Here is a 23,402-nt window from a genome sequence, read left to right on the forward strand (position 1 = left end):
ATGAAACTTACACGAAATCCAACCCGTCTCCCGCGTCTTTGCGTTTCAAAGAATTGTTTACTCGAGTGAAGGCTACATCGAGTTTCGCTTCAAACCATTTTTCTGGCACCCACGTCGACGCCAGTTACAACCAGGTAAGCAGCGTGTGCACCACTGCTTCGCATCCCATCACTTTTCCCTTCGGGGAGATGGTCCATAATTTTTTTTCCTTCTATTTTCGTTAATTTTTTTTACGAATGGAATTTTTCAGAGCCACTGAAACGATCCATTCGCTGGCTTGCAACAAATCTCTTCTACTGCTCCTGCGATTCTCTCCATCACCTAGAAACTTCTGTAAAAAAAAGTGCGTTTTCACGTGCATTCATTTTTCCAGACTGCCTGATTTTTCAGACATTTTGGCGACTCCTCAAGGGTCTGGGAAATTGGACGTCGACTATAATACTATTAAATTGGGCAAGAGTAAAAGTCGATCGCAGCTCACCTTTAATACTAGTCGTAGATACTTGAAATTCGCTCACCTGCCGGCATAGTTCTGGAGCATGAGGTGCCAGCCATGTGCCACGAGGAGGCAGAATCCCATGCTAGGCATGTATAAGACACGTTCTGCTATCACAAAACCCACCGGGAAGAATAGGTTGGAAGCTGGCAGAAATGGAAACACCAGCAGGGACAGACTCTGCACACAGCAACACCCATTCATTACTACAATGCTCGCCTTGTAAACACAACATCACACGTAAATAAGGGTAGAATTTCTGGAGTACGTTCACATTGAAACCACATGTCCTTCAGGATAGTTCCGAAAAATTCAATAAGAAAGCAATGCTTCTTCTCTTGCTCAAATACCAGTAGCAATTGGTGCCATTATCGCATCAAGTATTTTGCGAAAACAATACACTCAAAGACCAACAAAGAAGCGTCTGCCTACTGACCATCCTCGAGAAGATGGCCCCGAATCCTGCTTGGCGGTGCGACAGCCTATGAACATTGCAAATATTCTGAAAGATTCAATATGAAGTCTGCGATAAGTTAAGATCCGCCAAAATCCTTGAAGGACTCTCAATCGTTTAGAAATTTGCACTAGGTGTACCAAGAAAAAGAAGCATGCTTTAATAGTGGCAGCATATTACACAGCAAAAGCAGCACGATATTCTTGCCATTGAATTTCCAGCACCAACCTAGCTAACAGAAATGCTCATTTTAAAGCTAAATTCGAATGTATTAGAGCTTTCCCGTGTTTACTTGATGGTGACATCAGTCTGAAGAGGTAATCAACCTTCACGGGTACATTTATCACGTTTTTCAATTCCAGCCTAGCTTTACAATTTTAACGCTGGCGCCACTTCGATCCCCATGCATTCCTATATCAAACTTTTGCCAAAGCTTCAAGACCACTAAAATATTGAAGAATTATGGCTCTAGAATAAAAAATAGAAGAGGATGTGTATAGTGCTGACACTTTTTTGGTTATATCAATTCTACCATATCTACTCGCGTAACAAACGCACTTTTTTTCTTGAAAAATCGCAGAAAAGTTGGGGTGCGTTTATTATGTGAGGCAAATTTTATAAAAACTTTTTCGGTATGGGCAGAAAATGTAATAATGCAAAAAAAAAAGTTGGGTCGCTTAGTGTTTTGCAGTTTACATACAAGTACACTGTTTGGAGACAATTTTTTGTTGCACTTTACTTAACTTCGGTGATTGATGGCGCTATTTTCTGCAAGCTATCCCCCGCGCTGCCCGCACACCCGATAAATGCGTTTTGTGGCCATCTTTTTTCGCAATAGTTTACCGTAGCAGTGGTATCTGCTGTAATCTGGAGGGGCACCCAGAAGCATGCACTATGACGCTACGACGCACTTTGCCAACTTCGCGGCGACCTCGCACGATGACCGCGCCACCGCCGTTGACATTGAGGTGAGTAACCAACATTGCAGCAAGCTACACCCGAAGCATCAAAACAAACCGTCGATAGCAAGAATATTGACAAAATATGGCCGCTGCCTCACTTCCACATGAGAAGTTCCTGTATGCACAGACAAGCGATGTGGAAATTGTCACGATCTCTTCTGGGTGACAAACGATTTTTTCCATTTATTAGAAACCAGCGACGCCATAGCGACTAACTCTTCACGACAGCAAATCCTGTTGTCGTTGCTCGAAAATTGCGTGCATGTCGTTGGGCCATAAAGTTTCGTATTTGCAGGAAGCGACCGTCGATTCGCACGGGCAGTTTCGTAACCTTCGCTTGCTGTGTGCTTATAAGCTGCGATGTCTCTACACTCGCACTGTTCGTGACCCTGGCTGTGGCGCACATATAAAAAAGACGGCAGACGTGCTGTGCAGAGATAGGAAGTAAAACAATACAGCACACGGCAATGGGCGAAGGGGGAGGAAGCGAGCCGAAGTGGCCGAAGGGGGTCGGCATAATAATAAAAAAACGGAAGAGATCCAATGAGTAAGGAGGCGCCAAATGTTAGTTAGTGGGACTGCAGTGGATGAATGTAGGGGATGCAGTTATTACGCTAGGAAAAAAGTCTAAATTTCAACGACTGAAGTTGGGGGTGCATTTATTATGTGAGTGCGTTCATTAGGTGAGTAAATGTGGTGATCCTGTGCATAAACACAATTCGTAAACACGATGTGGGAAGAGGGCATTGTAGCACCCATCTGTTACACTAACCTAGCCAAGAGAAAAGTTTTTACGTTCCCATCTGCAACATTTTTCTGTAATTTCACATAGAAGTGTTTGAAAAATATTCGAGATATTTTGAAAAACATTTGATCAATTGCACGCAAGCTTTATTATTCGAATTTGCTTCACACCTAAATTACCTTTGTTGCACAGCTTTGGTAAAAATGTAGTCGCACCTGCACTGCCCTAGGATAAGTGCGCTCACTAGCTTAGATCTGCATGACCAACTGTGGGCAATCCAGCGGGCCTGAACAGTGGTGGAAAGGCTACGCCTCACTGCACAAAACGTCTGGGTGGCCTAAGCCCGGGCCGGTAACTTTTCAGGTTTTTTTTTGTTATTTTTTTTTACACTAAAGTTTTTTCCGTCCGTTCGACTGTCTTTCATATAAAACAACCCACCAGAAAGATGACATTCTGATGAACGAGCTCGTTCGGGCGGCGAGTGGGGAGAAGAGCTACGTAGGCCAGGACAGCCAGCATGGTGTACAGTGACAGGGTGGCCGCATTACGAGGGTCGGATAAGGTGCGCACCAGGGCTACGCTGCCCATGGTCCAGTCACAGCAAAGAGCATGAGGAAACAGAAGCAACCACACATTCACCGCCGGCAGGTAGTGGAATGTTAGCTGGCGCACAGGGCTGGCCGAAACTGCTGCTGGGTTGTCAAACCTGTAACAAAGGCGTGCTTGTATAAGCTTTCAAACCCCATTTTGCATGTACACTATCCTCACAAAAACCAGCACGTCTGTGAGAGCACAAAATGAGAGCACAAAATGAATGTTGGACTTAATCTTTGGTGCAATATTTATGACCTGCTGAAACTCATCATATGAAAATTAAACGATATAAAAAAAAAGAAAAAGAGATTTGTAAGCTAGGGGTTGTGGACCAGCTCAATGTCACACTGCCTATTCAAAAGTAGAAGCACCAAAAAAAAAAAAAAAACCATATGTAGTCATAAACACCTTTTTTCTATTGAACAGACTGATGAAAGGATCCCTCACAAAAGCAGCTGCTTTCCTTCGCAAAGCATAATCTCATACAATCATCACTTCTTCCAATATTCATATTCCCACCAACTTGAGGACTACAAGTCTACATATCACATTGACTGGCAAAATTGGTTTGCGAGATGCTTTTCTATCAAAATATATCATTGTGAATAAAAAATCTGTGAGTTTTAATGCACTGTTAAAACCATGTACACCAATTATTTCAAGATAGCACCAGGTGGTGTGCAGCTGTTGTGCGCGTGGCCAACATGAGTGGTTTAAAAGTGCCGAGCCTGCGCACTAGCCGACTGGTGCTGCCAAAGGTTATGATCTACTCCTACCTGTCCCACCTCCCAGGGTCAACCTTTCTGTATACTTCACTTTAAAATATTTAAAAGTGTTCTAAAAAATATCCGAAAGACATGTCTGTGGTAAGCAGCATAAGAAGCCTTTTGTCCAATATGCTACGTGATATATAAGATACCGCTAAGTTTTAGTAAGCCTACATTGGCCAAACGGGCCGATGCTTTAATGATAGACTTATGGTGAATGCAACTATGATGAATGCAACTATGCAACTATAATGAATGCTCTGAACGATAGGGTGCATCTTCCTGTGCATTGCAGTACATGCGGCTGCAATGCCCTTTTAGAGGAAGCATGCATCATGAGTAGAGCAAAAGGCCAGCGTGAGAAAGAGGGACAGTAGAGGCAGAACAGAATAATAGAAGCATGCATCAGTGCACCTTCGGTGCATTTTACTTTTAATGAAATAATCTTCCTTCATAGCAGTTAAGCCTATAAACTGATTAAACGTACCCCTTGATGTTATCATACATTGCTGACGCGTTTTCTACCCAAGTATTTGTTTTTTGGCTGAGTGACAATTTGGTGTGACTGTGCCTGCAGATATGTTTTCATGGTGAGACACTTTTCAAAATAAACTCAGTTGCAAGTTGAGTGTCGTTTTTCTAAGCAGTATTCCTTTCATTCCATGCCTCTCCAAGTCTTTCACTCCAAGCATTCAGTTTGGCATAGAAGAGCCAACTCTTCTATGCCAAATGTCAAACCAACTAGCCCAACAGTTCACTATTTCGAAGAATATCTGACTTTATTCACATTCGAACTTTAATATTAAAATTCGCTTCAATTTGCTTCATTCTAAAGATATTCCTGCCCTTCTGAGCAGCGAAACTTTTAGCTACTCTGCAACAAAACCACTGAAGCTGGGAGAAAAAAAAATCAATTAAGGGTGAACCACAGCTTTGGCATGCATTTGCAAAAAATCACCGCCCAAGCACTCCATACAAATAATTAACCAGAGAAAGCTGAAATGTGCGGTCCCGGTGTTTAGCAGTGGGTTCAACTCGATGCTGCACTGAAGCCTTTCAAAATTATTGGTTATATGTTCGTGCTTTTAGTGACGTTAGACACACGTTTGGCTTGGGTTTACCACAGAGTTTATTTCGCATGCCCCACATTGTGTCTCGCATTATCAGGGTCATGGAGGAGAGTAATGAGTGGTTAAATGTCTTTCAGAATGCACTAATTACGGCGGTTGTTTCAGAAGTAAAGACAGTCATAGAAGTCGCATTCGAAGCCAAAGTGCTGATGCAGGAACTCCCGTTGAAACCGGCGTTCACCCCGGCAAACACGCTTCCACAATCGTCACGTTGACGCTATTGTGCCTGCAATGGTGCTTTGTCATTGCGTTGTTGCAAGCACTTGACATCGCAAGTCAACTCGGCAGCATGGTTTGCAGGACCCACTCACCAATGGCGCTAGCATTCTTGTCGCAATTCAGCGTGGCTCGGAAGGCTGCCGTATCATGAGTACGCAGTTGCTGCGAGCATCCTGCCTTTCAGGCCTGTTTTTGTGCCCAAACTACACCATCGGAAGGCGAATGCGAGCTCTCACGTTTCCACTGTCGACGCTCTTCTGGAGTTGTCCATGGCTTACCCATGTGGAAGGGCTCAGTAGACACTGATGCATGCATGCTTCGCGCCCAGGCTGCGACGAGCCGAGCAACATTGCTCAAAACGAAGCCAATGGTGTGCGTTCTTGGGTACGATGCTGAGAACTACGTAACTAAAGGTACAGCTGTAATGTGATAGGAAATGCTCACTTGGTGAAGACAGGCAGCTGAGCACCCATGATATGCAGTCGGATGGCCATCAACAGGAATGCACTAAGAGAGATCGTCCCAATGCGCAACAAGCATTCTCGCTGCCAGCCACAATACACCATAGCCGACGAGGAAGCCAACTTGGTCGACGATGGGGAAGCACATACTGCCTTCCACGGCAGAGAACGAAGGACTTGCACCACATGATTAGGGCGAATCTGCATCATAAAAAATTACGTTCAATGACTTGCGATCACATGTACCTTAAGCCAGTACACTTGGTAATAATGTTGACATTAAAATAGCCCTGCAATATTTCCCGAATGGCTTTTCTAGTGCGGCTGTCAGCTCAGTATAGCCTCTGATATGTTTGCATGTCGCATGTTTGATCTCTGCCAGAGAAAGCTGTCGTTTTGTCCACTTTTTTTTTCTTCACATTCATGTAACAATTACTATTACTACTTTCCTTGGCATCATTGTCTGTTACGTCGCATTAATATTGTCTCGAGCAAAGACAACGAGCCCTTAAATTTACACTTCTCTGGCACAGGTGCTCAAGGCTGAGATGAATGCAAAATGACAGAAAGATTCATGCATGAAAATAATGAAATCCAATAGCACAATTTAAAAGTACTTCAGACCACACTGTGAAAGCTGCCAAATACCACTGCTGCTTCTTCTTCACCAAGCCTTGCCCATCTTCAGAAAGGGTGCGGTGCACGTGAATTCTCCTCCAGATCCATTTGCGCAGCACGGCCTTGCATTGGCTACTACACTTCCTCCCAACGTGACTTACTATTACTTAATGACCCTGAAAAATTTTTCAGGTAAAGTTGGACCATCTATGAGTGTATCTGGGAAGTGGAACACGAGAGCGTTTCACCTGTCGTCAATTGCTCCGCTGAAAATTTTTTTCACATTTCAGTCAGCCAGTAGTGTCCATTCACACCACACCTATTTTAAATATAGATCAAAAGTCTTGCCTCAAAGTAGCCATTACACAGTGCACCTAGTGTCAAGTCTCGATTGCTCTCACTGTATATCTTTAAGAATAGAAATAATTTTGTATTTGGTACAGTATTTGATATTCTTGGGGCACATTAATGTGGACTAGCTAGCCCCATGCTAATGTCACATAAAACTTCAGTGATGGAAGTACAGCTCCAATTGCTTCAAACTGCTTCAAAAGAAAATAACTGCTTCGTGCTGCTCCAAATAGCAATTTTTGTAAGTAATTGCTCTAAACCTGCTGCAAAATGACACTGAGAGAATGAGAACGACGAACTTTACTGTTTAACGGACTCATAAGTCCTTAATGAAAGTGAAAATGATCTGTGTACTATCACCCCAGTGTGGTACAAGTGTGCAGCAATATTGGCTCTGATTTCATATGTGGGATAAGAATTCACATATTAAATATATACAGTTGATCCCAAATATATCGAACTGAAAGAAGATTACGAAAGATATCAAAAATTTGAAATACAAAACATGCGCATTTAGGGCCTAAATTAAAACATTTCAGGCCAGAGAAATCGTTACAAGTGCTAACACAATGATATGCTCACAGCATAATGAAGAACAAGGTGTCGACTGTAAGTTACTGCACTTTATTTTGCATGAAAATAGTCCGTAAAATCGTATTCCTTCTTGCACGCCGCATTCTAGTCATTCCTAGTATAGGTTTTCCAATGAGCGAATCCAGCTCCTCTGGCCACAACAGCTTTGATCGCCGTGGAATGCCAATGCAACCTTCATAGCATGGCAAAAGGTTGGTTAGCGGCAGCAGCGAAGGCATTGGCAGATTCATAACTGCACAGGTACACTTCCACGGCACTGGCAACAACAGCCATCATCTCCGCATCAATGCAGTCAGAAACAGCTATGATGAAGTACTGATGAAGTAACTCATTGTTCAAGATGGTGCTCGTAAATGCAAATAAGTCGCAGAATTCACTGAGGCACCGTACGCTGTTGTCAGCTGCTATGACACACCCAAAGTTGTTACCCAGCCCACAAGAAAAGTTTACGACCGTATTTATTTGACATCGCTCTATATGGCACTCATAATTTTTATCACTATATGCGGGTCAACGTTCTGTTCAACTTCTAAATGAGTATTTATCAGAAACGAGGTGACAATTACACAAGGTGTAAAAGTGTCTGGAAATATACTGGCTACGGTACGGAGTGCAGGCTAGGAGATGGCCCCGCCGCTGATGACTTCTGGCGGCCCCCACTTGGTGCACTGCTGTACGAGTGGGTGCATCTACTTTGAATCCGTGTGCTCCACAAGCGCTGAGAAGCTTTCAGTAGGCAGAGCCCCCGCGAGGGCAACTTTTACTTTTTCAGTGTTTTGGAAGAGTTCTTTACAAAACCCTTTATTGTATAAGAACTATTCAACTGCTTCCACAGTACTCACATTTCACAATACAAAATCAAAATCATTTCATGCCATACACCTCGCCATCTGCTACAACCCACAATAAAGGAAAATTTGGCAGATCCCACGCACCTTGGGATTCAATGGTATGCGAAGCATGCGGATGGAAGGTGGCTGTGTTATAATTTTTTTATTGAGCAAAACATTACGAAGTAGAGCTAAAGATATGTAGAAGTGCACGCACAGACATACCTTAAAGAGACGTATATGTTTTATTTAACCAGTTGCTTACAGTTGTGTAACGATGCCAACAGTAACATGGGTATAGCAACACCAAAAGAGATAAGTAGATATGAAGCCCTAGTGCTCATGAGAATGTTGGCCATAGACACTGTTACATAAATCAATTTGAGTGGATGGCATCTAACTACAATTGACATTAAGTCGACGTGATGGCTGTATCATAGGAGTACACATGCAATGTTTATAAAATTTGATAGCCAGTACTGCAACCACAATTCACGTTTGACAAACATAGGGGTCTATTTGAAAAGTAGTTCCGATACCTGGTGTGGCTTTGTGGTAGAACACTTGATTGCCATGCAGAGTGCTTGGGTTTCATTCCTGCTGGGACCCTGACATTTATTCTTTTCATTCAACAGGTCTGCTGCCATTGTCAGCTTTTTCATAAAGATCACGAGCTAGAATTACCCATGACTGTTCTCGCCGTTTCTGGGAATATAAAACTGTCAGTCACCTGTCGCGTATGCCATCAAACCCTTCCCGTACTGCGTGTATGTGCCGCATGTCTGACAAGAATGGTTTGACGGCGTTTACGACGACATTGTGACATCATTCATGTCATGACCAGCGAATTATATTCATCAGACCATCTTAGCCCCCATACTGATTTTCTTTTACCCCAAGTCACGGAGCAAGGAAGACAGGAAGGAAAACTCTGAGCCGGCGCCAGCGCATGCCGCGATAATGTCACTTTAGGAAAGAAGGTTGGTGAACGTGCGTGCAGCGATCCTTGCGGCAACGCACAGAACCATTTGTTTTCCGCCGCGGCAGGAAACGCCCACACCCGCAGTCTCCGATGACGCCCAAATATAACCTGGGTGTCATCTGCTACATCTGCCACTCGCCAATTCCACCATGCTACTGGATGCAGCTATGAAAGTTTTTTGCCAATGCGGTTTACCAAAACAAAATGAACTAATTAGAGCAACTCAGGGCTCGCTTTTTTCTTTATATATGTTGGATCACATGCTCTTAGGAGGACAACGAAAGGAAGAAAGTGGTGGAATTGAAGAAGTAAACGATCTGTAGTCGAAGCTAGGCACGTGCCTAAAATCACTCATTGTATACCTTGAGAACACATTTTGCACATTCTTCGATATAACAGCGTCATGAAGAACTACTGTGTGGGAAAGAAAGACATTTCAGAAGCACGCTTGAGTAGGCGGCAACAGCTGATTGAACAGAAGAGCGGAGCCTGCTGCTTGCTTCGAGCTGTGTATCGATACACAGTTAAAAAAAGAACAAAAAAGGTTCAAACTTTTAACGCTCCACCCGGCCAAGAGTGGCGTCAAGAATTGGCGAGGGCTATATGAAGAGGAGATCGACAATAAAAAGGAAGTGACTACATTTAGAAAAATTATTTTCGCAGCAGAACGGTCGGCAGGCACTACACTATGCTAAGTTTAAATTTCCAAAGATCCGTGACCAGCCAAGGTTCTTGTGGCTCCCTGATGCCACACCTTACATTTTTGAACAGTGGTTTTACAGTCGAATCTCGATAATTGCAACCTAAAGGGGCCCGAAAATTTGTTCGAATTAAAAGAAGTTCAAATTAATCAAGGCTAAGTAAATAGAGGGCTCCCTATGCAGTGGCGCATGTGCATTGAGCTAGCACACTAGGGGGACGTTTCAGAAGACTTCACAAATCACAGGACATCCGTCATTTTTTGAAGTAATCGATGAAGCGCGTCTGCAAACGTTTGCCTTGCAGCGAGTCAATCAATTTCACACGCAGCTTGCAAAGCATGTCTACTTTGGCTTCAGCATTTTCCTGGCAAGAGAAGTTGGGCGCGGCAATGTCCAGTGCCAACACTGTCTAGAGATGACAACAACGACTGCATCTGCGCTCCTACCCTATGCGCCAAAGCCGCAGCGTGGCCAGCATATGACAAGAAAGCAGGACCGTCTCCACGCAGAGAAAAGCAGATCGGCATTTGAGAGAAGCAACACTCCGCGACAGCTTTTTTTTTTCTTTTGGGCTCTCTTCACATGTGTCGTTGAAAGGAGAAGGGTTACGTGGCAGGTACGGGAAAGGGGAAGCGTGGCACAGGTGCGTCGCAGATCGGCATTTGAGAGAGAGCACACATTTCACCGCAGCCTTTTTTTTCTCCTTCCCTTCGCGCGCAGCGTTGCGGTGTCGGAGGTGCCGCCGCGGCATTGGGCGCGTTGCTGAGAGCATTTTCGAAGCGCGGTATGTTCGAATTAACCGTCACAAGTGCTTGCACGTTTGAATTACCGGGTGTTTTCGCAAATTGGAATACACATAGCTTTGACGGGACCTCATCAAGAGTTTGCATTAACCAGAAGATTGAATTAAGCGTGTTCGAATGAATGAGATTCCACTGTACTTACTCGTGCGCTGAAATGAAGCCCGGAACTGTACAGAACATCTTTGAAATTACAGATAAAAGCAGCGCCAAACGATTGAAGATGGGGGATACTTGTCACAAGTCAGAAGTTCTCGGCGAACATTTTACCAACTTCCAAACTTCCACGTAAGCCATGTTGCGAAAAAAGCATGGTTCTCAGCTTTCTGTGTATGGTTGTGGTAGCTTAGCTATAAGAAATATTTCTCATTATGTGCCAACTTAAAAAAACTTCAGAAGGGCACAGACACATGAGAAAGACTCTTTCCTTGGTTTTTTTTTTGTTTCGAATTTCTCAATTTTTTAGATATGAAAAACTCAGTGGCATGCTTTTTTTTCTTGATTGGTGCATATTGTACGCCATGTTCTCACAAATAATGTATCTACCATCGCATGAAAGAGGGAAAGCGAACCTGTTTTGCACTTGTAGACAGCTTCGTCAAACCATCGCGATATGGTCTCTCTCCCAAGGGGCTCTGGCTAGCTTAGCGAAAATGCACCTTGACCTATTGCCGCCCAGTTTATCGAGTGCAGTTGAGCTATGCAATGATATACTGAGCACAAGCGTGCAAGCAGACGACAAGAGCAAGCTGTGGCGTCTGCTCCACCAGAGCGACAGTTCGGTTGCGGTTCTGTAGGTGGCGCTGTCATGACGTTCGCTGCCGTTCCCCAGGGTGACACTATCGCGGCGCAGAAAGGAGCCGAGTTTCCCCTCCTGTCTATTCGTCCTCCAGCCCCAAGTTAAGTAGGTGATTGCGAGAGCATCCAGACGTAGGCAGCTAGATAGATAAGTAGATTTACACTCAAAGTGCCAGTAGTATGCAAAAAAATGCATGTTAAAAAACATTGACAGTAACAACCAGAGTTATTTGAAAACTCGGCTTTTTTCTTGAGAGAAAAAAATATCATAGAAGACCCATAAAACCTTACCTCATAGCCTCTATTTCACCAGGATTCGAGAGAAAACAAAGAATGACAACATGCCAATCAACAATCTGATACTAAGGCAACATGAGACTGATACCTTGTTGGGCTGGAAATGCGACGTGGAACTCGGGCAAAAATATATGGCTCCAATTAGAAGCGATACTCTCGAGTTGCTTTAGATAAAAATTAGATTTGAAACTGTATCTAAACAGCGATTTTGTTCCCGACACTGTTGCCTTCTGTCGTCCGCCTTCTTAATCCTACTTTAATGCATTCTGCAAGCCATGCCGAGTCTGTTGGTGTGGTGAACAAACTCACCTTTTCCTCGTTCAACCAATAATTGCTTCAACACAGTGGCAAAAACGCACATCCTTTCTTTGCATTGCCACTTAGCACAGAACATCTCAGGATTTTGCTGCCTACTTGGGGCCGTTGAACTTCACAGTACAACAGGTGATAGATGTCGCACACTGATTTTACACGTAGCGATGCTCCAGCAGCAACAGGTTGAGAGCAGCTGCGTGCGTTCCTACAACTACTCGATGCGCAGCGCTGCTTGCGGCATCTGCGTGCAGTCTTCACGTGCGGAGCCACCCACTCTCATACGAAATGCGCACGCTCCGCCCACTAGTCAGTATATTTCAAGGCATTAGAGCAAAAAACAACGCTGAGTTCCCACCATTGACATGTGGGCGATACCGCTGCTTTGGTTCAAAAAGCTAGAAAAAGTGTAGCCTCTGTGATAAACAAGGATATTCAGCAAAGTCAAGAACTGGTTGATACTCCCACTGCAATGTTGACCACGACGCTGCAAGCTGTAGGTTTCGCTCTGCAGCGTGTCATTTCTGCAAGCGGAAAGGCCACATTGCTCATGCCTGCCATCGAAAGAAAGAGGCAAGAAGCAAGACAAGAAGTTGCAATAAGTGCACAGACCACTGGGTCACTTAGGAGCGTATAGACTTTACCACATTGCTGGTGGATTGCCGGCTTTATGATAAACATCGCTGTGAATGCAAGCGAGGTATCTATGGAACTGGATTTTGAATCGGCTTGTTGCATTGTCAACTTGAGGGTGTGGAGCAAGCTGGGAATCTCGAAGCAATGTTTTGTATCAAAACAGCTATTTGGGCTAGTTGGTAATGAATCATTCTAAATGCGAACACTGGGGAGCAGCATGAAACAAGAACCAGAGAAGTTGTCCTTCTCTTCTTCAGTCCTTGTTCTGTATGCCCCACTTTATGCATTATAATGAATATTGAATATGGCACTCTGACAAAGTTCTCGAGGAGTGCAGACATACATACACTGTCTGTTTGTGTTACCGGTGAAATGGAAGTTTGTGTTAAGTTGAACAGTAGAAAGGGCAAGCTACCGCTGCTCATCACAAAAGGGTCGGGAATGAGCATCAAAGGGAGAGACTGGTTCAATGGCTAAGCGTAACACTGGAAGGGCCACACAAGCTCAATGAGGCACCAGTTTCCAAAAGTCTCAGTCATGAAGTCCAATTAACTGCATGCAACTAGACCTGTGCGCTGGTACCAAAATGCCTGTCAGTCGGCCTCCCCTCTCCTGTAGAACTCATTGACCGGCCTGCGCATCTGACCACCTTCTCCCCTTCAGCTCCGCGTGGGGGCCTTGCACGCCGCCGGGGCTGCGGAAATCATGGCGTTCGTCCTTGTCGTTCGCTGTGCAAGAGCAACATTACCTCTGACAGTTTCTACCGCTAGATAAGAGATGGACAACGGCAGCAGCAAACATAAGTGCAAATATAAACAATCGAGCATAAGTTTGCAATGTTGAAAGCCGTTGAGCCTGGCGTCAAAAAAAAAAAGTGGTTGAAGATTTCGGCGATGTCACTGGGTGCCACGGGCCACCAGGTCCAGACGTTGAGGGATGCTCTACTTGACGCCGGTGTTGTGCCTGACTTTGTTGAGCCTAATGTTGGTGTTTAGCCTAGTGTTGGCGAACGCGACGCTCACGCAAGCGGTGGATACCACAGACCTGCTGCTTCTTTGGTTCTTAAGATGATGCCCAGGACAAACTCAAAATAGCTGCTGCAACTAAAAAGGCAGTTATCCATGTGAGGAAGAGTTGGCAAAGTCAATAATATTACGACTTTTTTTCTTTAAAGTGATCTGCCAGTTAATGTGCTGAATTTGGCGGAAAAAAGTCCATTGTTCTTGGTTATTCTGCTATTTTTTTCCTTCCGACGGCCGTTTTTCTCTGTGTGGTGTGCGGCGGGCTGCTGTGATATTGGTTGGTGAGCCCATTCTCTCTTGCTGGCTAATTTTCGGTAGAAACGAACATTGGCTATAAGAAACTAATTGTTATAACAAAGTCATTACAACTTCCTATTCAACTTCGTTATAACAAGTTTGACTGTACTTGGTCTGACAATGTATTTTCTTCTGGTAACACTGTCAGTTGCTGGCCGACTTGAATGTGCACTGGCATGAGAGCTGCAGGCTCCCCAGCCTGACCATCAAAATACATTAGTGGCTGTGAATTCAGCACTACTTCAATCTAATAGTCGACAGTTCTGCCCACAGACAGCTTCGGCCTAAAACTTTTCAGAGCGCAGTTTTCCCAGTTCCAACTGATTGTTGCCTCTAGCCTCCCCCACCATGGGGCTCCTTCAACTATAAACTTCCACTGAATTCTTTAGTTTGCAATGTAAGTCTGGAAGTCGTCTTTTCGAAGCACGTTCCCCATTTTTTGCAGCACGCAAGACGTCGTCTTGAAGGCAAGGGCATTATCAGAATAAATCGTACTTGGCAGTCCCTTTCTTGCTATAAAGCTCTGGAATGCCAATAAGAACGCCGGTGAAGACATGTCCGATACCAGCTATAATTGCAACGCCTTTGTTACGGCACACGTGAAAATTACGATCTACATTTTTCTATCGGTGCTCTCATACTTTTCATACAATGGCCCAGAGAAATTAAGTCCTGTGGTGTTGAAGGGCTTCCTCTTTTCGACACAGGGAAAACTGGAAGCGGTTGGTACGGCGGCACAATGGGTCTCGTACGAAGCCGAATGCATAGCAGGCATCGGCTGATCACTTTCTTAGCAGCTTATCGAGCTCTTGGGACCCAAAAGCCCTCACGTACGTTGTGTACTGTCACCGTTACCCCTCCATGCATGACTCCCCAATGGACGTTGGCAAATACCAGCTTGATGAAAGGATGTTGACTTGGAACCAAGAATGAATGCTTCACGTCCCAGCTGTCTTTAAAATTCTGCAACCTTCCACCAACGCGTAGGAGCATGTTCTCGTCGATAAATGAGTGTAGTTACACTAACCACGAGTCACCGTTTGAATCTTGTGGGGAAGCACGTGCATCCAGTCTCCCTTTCCCTTTTACGGCAGCGCAACAGTCTAGTTGCGGGGACATGACTGCCCCTTCGAGAGTCACTAAAGCCTCTTGCGAGGGGACAGAACACCCCCGCGGCCAGCACTTGCGATTCCCGCTTTCCCGGTGCGTAGAACTGCTTTCCCCTCCTTCAGCGAGAAAAGGTATTATTCTCGTCAGGGAGAGGGAAACCGGACAGTGAACAAAACTAGCGTGCGGACGGCCGCACGCTCTCTTTGGCACCGGCAAGGAACGAAGGAGGTCCAACCCGCAATGCCCTGCAAGCCGAGAACAACAACGACCAAGGGGTAAGCATGTACTCTCGTTTCTGCACTTTCTCCTCACGACATTTGCGCGCCATTGCTGACACCTAGCAACAAAGTGTTGTTGACATAGCCTGTTGCCTTATTCCCCTGAACCCCTGTAGCTGCGATGAGACTAGCTACAGATAGGGGACAATAATCGTGCACGGTACGACTGTGTGTGGCTGAAACAGTTAGGCTTCTGCGTCAGCCATACATAAGACAGATCCCTACAGCCTTTGTTTAGTAGCCAACTTTTCTCACCTGGAAATGATTCCATATAAGCCTGCCAGATCCCATGCCTCTCGGCTGCTGATATGTCTTCACCAGAGATGGCTCCATGTTTCTTTGTCTTGCCCTTAACATTTAAAGCAATAAACCAAGCTGTTATACGGAGCAGCTTGTGCAGGGAGTTGAAATTGGTGGTATCCAGCAATGGGTCTAGCTTTACTACGCTCGCTGTCCAGTGAAGTGTTGTTGGTTTCGTCATTGCTCTGCATTGTATGTTGTTTATCCGAGACTGTGACTGCTTCACTTTGGGCGATCTTTCAGATTCCTTATTAAGCCAAGCTGGTCCTTGCCACCAGACTGGGTTGCTAGAAACTGCATCTAGAAATACACCTCGGGTCATTACAGCAGACTTTCTGTAAACGGAAACCTGTTTAACGGAACTGCTGCTTAAATGGAACAAATGCTTCTGACAAGATTGGTTTCATGCTTGCATTGTGTGCTCCTGTTCATATCTCATATCCTGTTCATCTCAATATACAGAACTCCTGTTAAATGGAACACATTTTAGTGCTCCTTTTAGGTTCTGTTTATTGAGAGCCTACTGTATTTCCCTCGGATTTTTTTTCTCCAGGGCAATGGGGATAGCCGCATTCCAGTGAGTTATCCAGAATTTGACTTGGTTCTTCGTAAATACATCTAAAGTTGAAAGTTCTCGCTGTGTACCAGCCAAGCATAATGGTTGCATCAGTCCAAAGAACATATTTCGCTTTTGACATTAGATCGGTGCATGTTTCTGCTGTATACTTGAACAGCCTGCTTCCTGTTAAGGCATCTATCAGCTCTAGTCCCGGCTATGATAGAGCTTTCAGTGGGGCTAGCCTTGATTTGGCTGCGATCAAATTGCTAGTCACGTTTCCATTCACATCTTCAACACAAAGGTATGCACACGCTCCGTGCGTTTTTGCCCTGGCATCAGCGAAAACCTGAAGCTGAGTGTATTGTCTTGCTGCAACTCCTTTCCTTAGGTGACAGGGAACGCTGACTTTTCGCAGATGAGCCCATTGGTTTCTCCAGTCATTCCATTTTACTGCAATGCCATCAAGAAGATCATCATCCCCATCAACTTTCGAAATTTATAACTGTTGAAACAGCATCTTCCCTCGCACCACGTTTGGTGCAACAAAACCTGAAGGGTTGTATATCCTTGACACAGCTTAGAGGACAAAATGCTTAGTGTCTTTTGCCTTATCTAAGAAACTAAAAATGTTCTCAGTATTATAGATGAAGGCGTCCGTTTCTTTGTACTAGCCCATTCCTAATACTTCCGCTTGATGTCCAGCCTTATCCTGGGTAAACGCATCGTTGAGGTTGAACAGTTCTTCTCATTGTCTACTGCTTGAGCTTCATTTCCTTAAAGGCACACCAGCATCATTCATAAATTTTCTTGTGCACTGATAGAGAGAAATCGCTTCTTCTATGTCGTTTACTCCTAATAAGAAGTCATCCAAGTAAAATGACATGAGAAGTAGCTGTGCTACTACCGCCCTCTTCTAGGGATGGACCTGTGTCTTTAAGTGCTGCTGCATGGTAACCGTAAAAAATGTTTACGGCTACCATACAGCATGAATGAGCTACCCATAGATCCAAGTCATCTTTTGCTGGTCTCCGACACCCAACTGGCACATCTTCAGGGAAGGAAGACAGCTTGAAATAACTAGAGTTCTTCGAAAAAAAAGGTAACATAAAAAATGTAACAGAAAAAAAAGGCAACACACTAAGTTAGCAGGCGTAGCGTTTGCCTATGGGCACCATATCATTTTGCGAATAGCGTTTGGCCTCGCAAATGCTGACGCATGTTCGCAGCTCGCTCGCTCACCGAAAAGTGTCCCTGCGGGCCTTACAGGCCACATGCTGTTTCGAATTTTTCGCTGGAGGACCCCAAAGGCGAAGGGCAGTTAGCGCTATGACGTATGCACAGTGGCAGCGACCGCAATGGGTAGCGTTTGCAAAGCCTTTCGTACGCTAAGCGTCTAAGGTTTTTGTTCAGGATGTTACAATGGTGTGCTTTTCAGTGGCCGCCACATCGACATTGTTCTTTGCCAGTGGTTACCAAAAAAGGCACCGTCGCAAACATGCCGAAGAGAGAATAATTGATCCGCCGATTCCGTTCTTTTGCAGCTGCGCAACTGTACGCAAATGCAGCACCAAGGTGTACAAGATGGCGACCATCACATAATATCTGCTCATGACGGTGCTGTCAACATAACTTTCGGTTCCAAAACCACATTGTGGCGCCGTAATGGCACAAATCAGACAAAAAAGACCCTTTTGGAGCAGTATGGCACAGTAATTTCCTGTTCGCACAGGTTGACGCGATTGGCGCAAGTTTCCCCCCACTGCACTGGGACTAGATTCGTTATGGGGGATAGAATATTGCATATTTACCAGTAAATAAGGTCGGTAACCATGAGCGCCCACAGTGTCGGCCTCGGAGTGTGTGGACAGTGGCGCCAGGCAGACTATTCGTTCCTCCTTCAATCTCAGGCAACGCCTATACCCATCTAAGACAGCTGGTAAGTAATGCATACATAGACTGGGGATGCCCTGCATGCTTACCACAAATAAATGGCTTCACCAACATTTCCGTTGATAAAGTAGTATACAAATGGAAATCACTGCATGCCTGTGCATGTACTTCCTAATGTTTCACAGCAGTGGAGCTGCCATACGTTTTTCATAGGGGTGTGTGAATATCAAAATTTTGTAATAGGAATATGTAGCTTCGAATACGAATTGAATATCGAATAATGAAGAGGTGCAAGTTTTTTCCACCAGTAATCTTTTACTCAATCATATATTTATGTTGGAAACAGAACAGTTACTATAGTCAGTTATTACACACAAAAATAAAAAAAATCTCCCTGACTGTACTTGCAAGAAACCATAAAAGTGCAATAGTTGAGCGTGACTGTGATGTCTTGGGTTCAATCTACATGTTGAACAAACCTTTTGTATCTTTTGTTTAATACAAAAAAAAAGGAAAAGCTTTCATACCTTCTATGATAACTAGTGAGCACGAGGCCACTGGTTTAATTGTGTCACAGTTAACACCTGTGTACGTAAGTCTAAGAAATTATTAAAAACGCCTAGGTGGTCACTATTCATCCAGGTTCTCACACTATCAATTCTGATTTGAAAGACCCCGATTTTAGAGCTTTCTTTATTTTATCCTCTGTTCTCATATAAATAGAAGTACTTGGAGCATTTTTTAACTGCATGGCAATACTCGTTATCTCGCTTGCTTCGGTTGCCTTTCTCAACTGTGCACTCGCCATTTTACAATCAAAGATGTTGTGTTGCGCTGATAGCAGCCCGATTGTGACCAAGGTGTGCCGGGCGCGCAGCGATAATGCGAGTTAAGCGGGAGAGACTGATGATTACTGATGTGTGACAGAAAGACGCCCCAAAAATACCTCTTTGTTAACAGAGCCACAACTCTTGGCATCGAAGGCACTATTTTGCCGCATCGCCACCCCCTTCGGTACACTGGCTACTGACGGCAGTAAACTGACATTGGCTAAAGAGCGAGATCGCAGCAACGGTGTAACAGAGAGTTTATTGAAGGAAACGTTGCCACACAAGCGTGATGCGTGTACAACGAATTTTCAAAGGCGCTGTCGGAAATTCAGAGGAACTACGCCCTAATCCTTCTGTCACCTTCCGTGCCCCACCGTTAGCAATGGAGAACTATATGTTATGACGCCATTTTAACAGTGCCAAAAGTGCATGGCCTTTTCTATGTTTGTCATTGCGTGGAAAAACACTTCAGCTCATTTATATGACCATATCTGCTACCATGAAATAATTCCGGAACTATGAAGTGAGTATACATGCTGAAGTAGCGGCGCAGCCGACGGACGACTTGTCAGGCTTCGATATGTGTGCGTACGTCTGTACGCGTTGATCCATTAGCAGAAGCTGGCATTAGCAGAAGCTGGCATTAGCAGAAGCTAGACATGAAATGCGTTACCATTGTCTGTCAAGCAGAGTGCGCCCCTAGTTAGTTGCCTGCAGTGCATCGTCTACTAAGCTCACTCCATCAGCACCGTGCCCTGTAAGGTATACACGTGCATTTGCCCTTGCGTAGAGATATTTATTGTGACAGCAATTATATAGACAGCCTCAACTGGTTTTCACCGTCGCCACCAACATCATGCACTGTATATTTATACGTAATGTAATGGGGTTTATTTGCAGAGCAGAATGCAGAAGGCGAAGCAGTCAGCAGCATCCGGCCAAGCGCAGCAAGCACGAGCTTATGCTGATGGCGATACCCTTGAGGCGCCGAGAAAAGCCGCTGAGGCCCCTCTTCTTCACTACAATCGCCCTCTGCAGAAAAAGGCGCCATCCTGGCGGATTAGGGAGAAGAAACGACTAATGGGTCATAATATGGCTTGAGGCGAGAGACGTGGACAGTGTTGCGGCCGCGGTAGCGTAGGTCTGTGGATGGGATGATGGGCTCCACGATATAGTTTACGAGTGACATTTGCTCTACAACGTGGTATGGCCCGATGTATTTGGGAAGAAGTTTTGCGGAGCGGCCAGGTGCAGTAGTAAGTGCCCGAAGCCATACCAATGAACCAGATGGAAAGTTTGGAGCCGAACGGTCCCCAGTGTGGCGGGATTGCTGCTGCCACTGGTCCTCGGTAGAAAAAGAGCGGGCAAGCTGGCGGCATTCTTCAGCATGTCGAGCAGCTTCGAACAGAGTTGTACTTTCAGACTCATAAGGTTTATATGGGAGAATAGTGTCTACTGTATTTGAAGGTTCTCGTCCGTACAGAAGAAAGTATGGCAAAAACCCAGTAGTAGCTTGTACGGCAGTACTATACACGTAGGTGACGAACGGGAGAACTTGGTCCCAATTTGAATGATCAGAGGTGATGTACATCGACAGCATATTGCCAAGAGTACGGTTGAAGCGCTCCGTCATGCCATTCATTTGAGGGTGGTACGCTGTACTTGTCCGGTGCACGATTCGGCATTCGTTGAGTAATGCCTTCAAGGCGTCAGAAAGGAAGGCACGGCCTCTGTCACTTAAGACCTCGCGAGGGGCACCATGACGTAAAATGAAACGTTGCAACAGAAACATTCCAACGTTATGGGCTCTGGCAGTCGGCAGCGCGGCTGTTTCGGCATAGCATGTCACATGGTCTATCGCAACAATAATCCAGCGATTAGCAGCTAGAGTTGGTGGTAGTGGTCCATAAATGTCAATGCCGACGCGATCAAAAGGTCGACTAGGACAAGGAAGAGGTTGTGACGGGTAGACTTGCCCGGGAGGTAACTTTTGTCGTTGGCACTGAGCACACGAGCGAATGAATTTCTGCACGTATTTATACATGCCACGCCAATAAAATCTGAGCTGAAGCCTAGCGTATGTCTTGAAGAGGCCTGCATGGGCGCACTGTGGGTCTGCATGAAAAGCTTCGCAGGTAGTAGCTCGAAGATGGCAGGGTATCACAAGGAGACACTTGCGACCGTCAGAAAGGTAGTTGCGTCGATAAAGAAGATCATCCCTTAGGCAAAAGTTGCTAGCCTGGCGGCGGCAGTGCGATACGGCGAAGGAGTGAGAGGATCAGAAAGAATGATTATGAAGCCACTGATCCAGGGATCCTTTCATTGTTCCACGGTCATGTTGCGCAAGGCGGATGACGCAAGTGCAGGCTCAAGGGAAGAGAGGCAAACAACTTCATCCGATATGGGTGAGCGAGAAAGGGCGTCGGCGTCCGTACCTGTAAATAACGCGGATGTCATATTCTTGAAGTTTGAGCGCCCAGCGAGGAAGCCGTCCGGAGGGGTCTTTAAGTGTGGATAGCCAACAAAAGGCGTGATGGTCAGTGACGACGTCGAATGCGTGACCATACAGGTAGGGGCGAAGTTTTCCAAGGGCCCAAATATTAGCTAAACACTCTTTCTTGGTCACGAAGTAGTTAGCCTCGGCTTTCGTCAAAGTACGGCTTGCGTAGGCGACGACATATTCATCAAACCCTGCCTTTTGTTGCGCGAGCACAGCGCCAAGTCCAACACCGCTGGCATCGGTATGAACCTCCGTAGGAGCGGCAGGATCGTAGTAGCGGAGGATGGGTGGTGAAGTTAGCAGGCGGCGTAATTTGGTGAGCGCATCGTCGCATGCCGGTGACCAGGTGGAAAGGTCCTTGTCGCCACTAAGTAGGTCTATAAGGGGCGCACATACGGAAGCAAAATTTCTAATAAAGCGTCGGAAGTATGATGACAAGCCGACGAAACTTCTAAGTTCCTTTAGGTTCTTTGGCTTCGGAAAATCGGCGACTGCTCAAAGCTTGGCGTGGTCGGGAAGTATGCCGTACCGCGATACGACGTGGTCGAGAATGGTGAGCTGCCGAGCACCAAAACGACACTTCTTGAGGTTGAGTTGAAGGCCGGCGTCGGTGAGGCAGGTGAGGACGTGCTCGAGACGATTCAAATGAGTGTCGAAATTGATGAAAAAGACAACTACGTCAACGAGATAGCATAAACATGTGTTCCATTTGAGGCCTCGTAAAATAGTGTCCATCATTCTTTCAAGAGTGGCTGGAGTGTTACAAAGGCCGAAAGGCATAACGGTAAATTCGTATAATCCATCAGGTGTGACAAATGCTGTTTTCGGTCGGCCAGATGCTTCCATAAGTACTTGCTAGTATCCAGATCGTAAATCCAGCGAAGAGAAGTATTCTGCTCCCTGCAAACAGTCAAGGGCGTCGTCTATTCACGGTAACGGGTAAACGTCCTTACAGGCGATCTTGTTTAAACGTCGATAGTCCACACAGAACCGAATGGAGCCGTCCTTCTTCTTAACAAGAACGACCGGTGACGCCCAGGGACTGTTAGAAGGCTGTACAATACCCCGCTGGAGCATGTCAGCAACCTGGTCGGCAATAACACGGTGCTCCAACGCTGAGACTGGGTAGGGGCGCTGCCGTAGAGGCGTATGGCTCCCTGTGTCAATCTTGTGAGATATGTTTGATGTGCGACTAAGGCCAGAAGCGTGGCTGTCAAAAGAAGTACGAAACTTTTGCAGCAAATTCACCAACTGGCTTCGTTCTGAAGAAGACGTTGCGACATCGATGAAGCGGTGGAAAAGTGTCAAGGAGTGACTGGTCAACAACAGAGTCAGAAATGAGTGCGCTAAGGTCCGTAGAAAGTAAACTAAATGGAGCGTCGAAAATGTGACGGGCGTCGATCGGATGCACGTGACCGAGACATTCACCATAGAATAAAAGTAAAGGCTCTTCTAGCGTATTGTACACGAGCGTCTTCGTGACGCCATGGTGGAGAGTAAGGAGAGCAACGAGCAGTGGAGAACATTTGCGTTGATAGAACAGGGCAGAGAGCGTAAATAGAACATCACCGTCGGAAATAGCATCACACGACACAGTCACCAGCAAAGAAGAGCGCGGTGGTACGGTGGTGTCTTCGGAAACAGACAGTTTATAATACGGCAGGGAGGCTTCGACAGCGTCAACATCAGGAAGTGCAGATAGCTCAAGTTCAGCGCGACAGCAGTCAATGACGGCATTATTATTCGCAAGGAAGTCCCAGCCGAGTATCGTGTCAAGGCAACACGAGGGCAGCACAACGAATTCGACGATATACACAATCCCTTCGATGACGACTCGTGTGGTACAGGCTGCGAGAGGTGTTACACTTT

At 45.5% G+C, this 23,402-nt stretch overlaps 1 protein-coding gene across 2 annotated transcripts in view; it reads right to left on the bottom strand.

Moving 5' to 3' along the window:
- The window catches only part of LOC119169114 (protein O-mannosyl-transferase Tmtc3), a 488,628-nt gene that overhangs the window by 270,481 nt on the left and 194,745 nt on the right, over positions 1-23,402 (bottom strand). For both annotated transcript variants that reach the window (XM_075886398.1, XM_037420216.2), the window contains exons 8-10: positions 5,812-6,029; positions 3,096-3,363; positions 519-676 (exon numbers count right to left, since the gene is read on the bottom strand). In XM_075886398.1, the coding sequence (XP_075742513.1) occupies positions 519-676; positions 3,096-3,363; positions 5,812-6,029 (644 nt within the window). The remainder of the gene's footprint in view (positions 1-518; positions 677-3,095; positions 3,364-5,811; positions 6,030-23,402) is intronic.

The sequence above is a fragment of the Rhipicephalus microplus genome, chromosome 2 (assembly GCF_043290135.1).
Source record: "Rhipicephalus microplus isolate Deutch F79 chromosome 2, USDA_Rmic, whole genome shotgun sequence".
Taxonomy (NCBI): domain Eukaryota; kingdom Metazoa; phylum Arthropoda; class Arachnida; order Ixodida; family Ixodidae; genus Rhipicephalus; species Rhipicephalus microplus.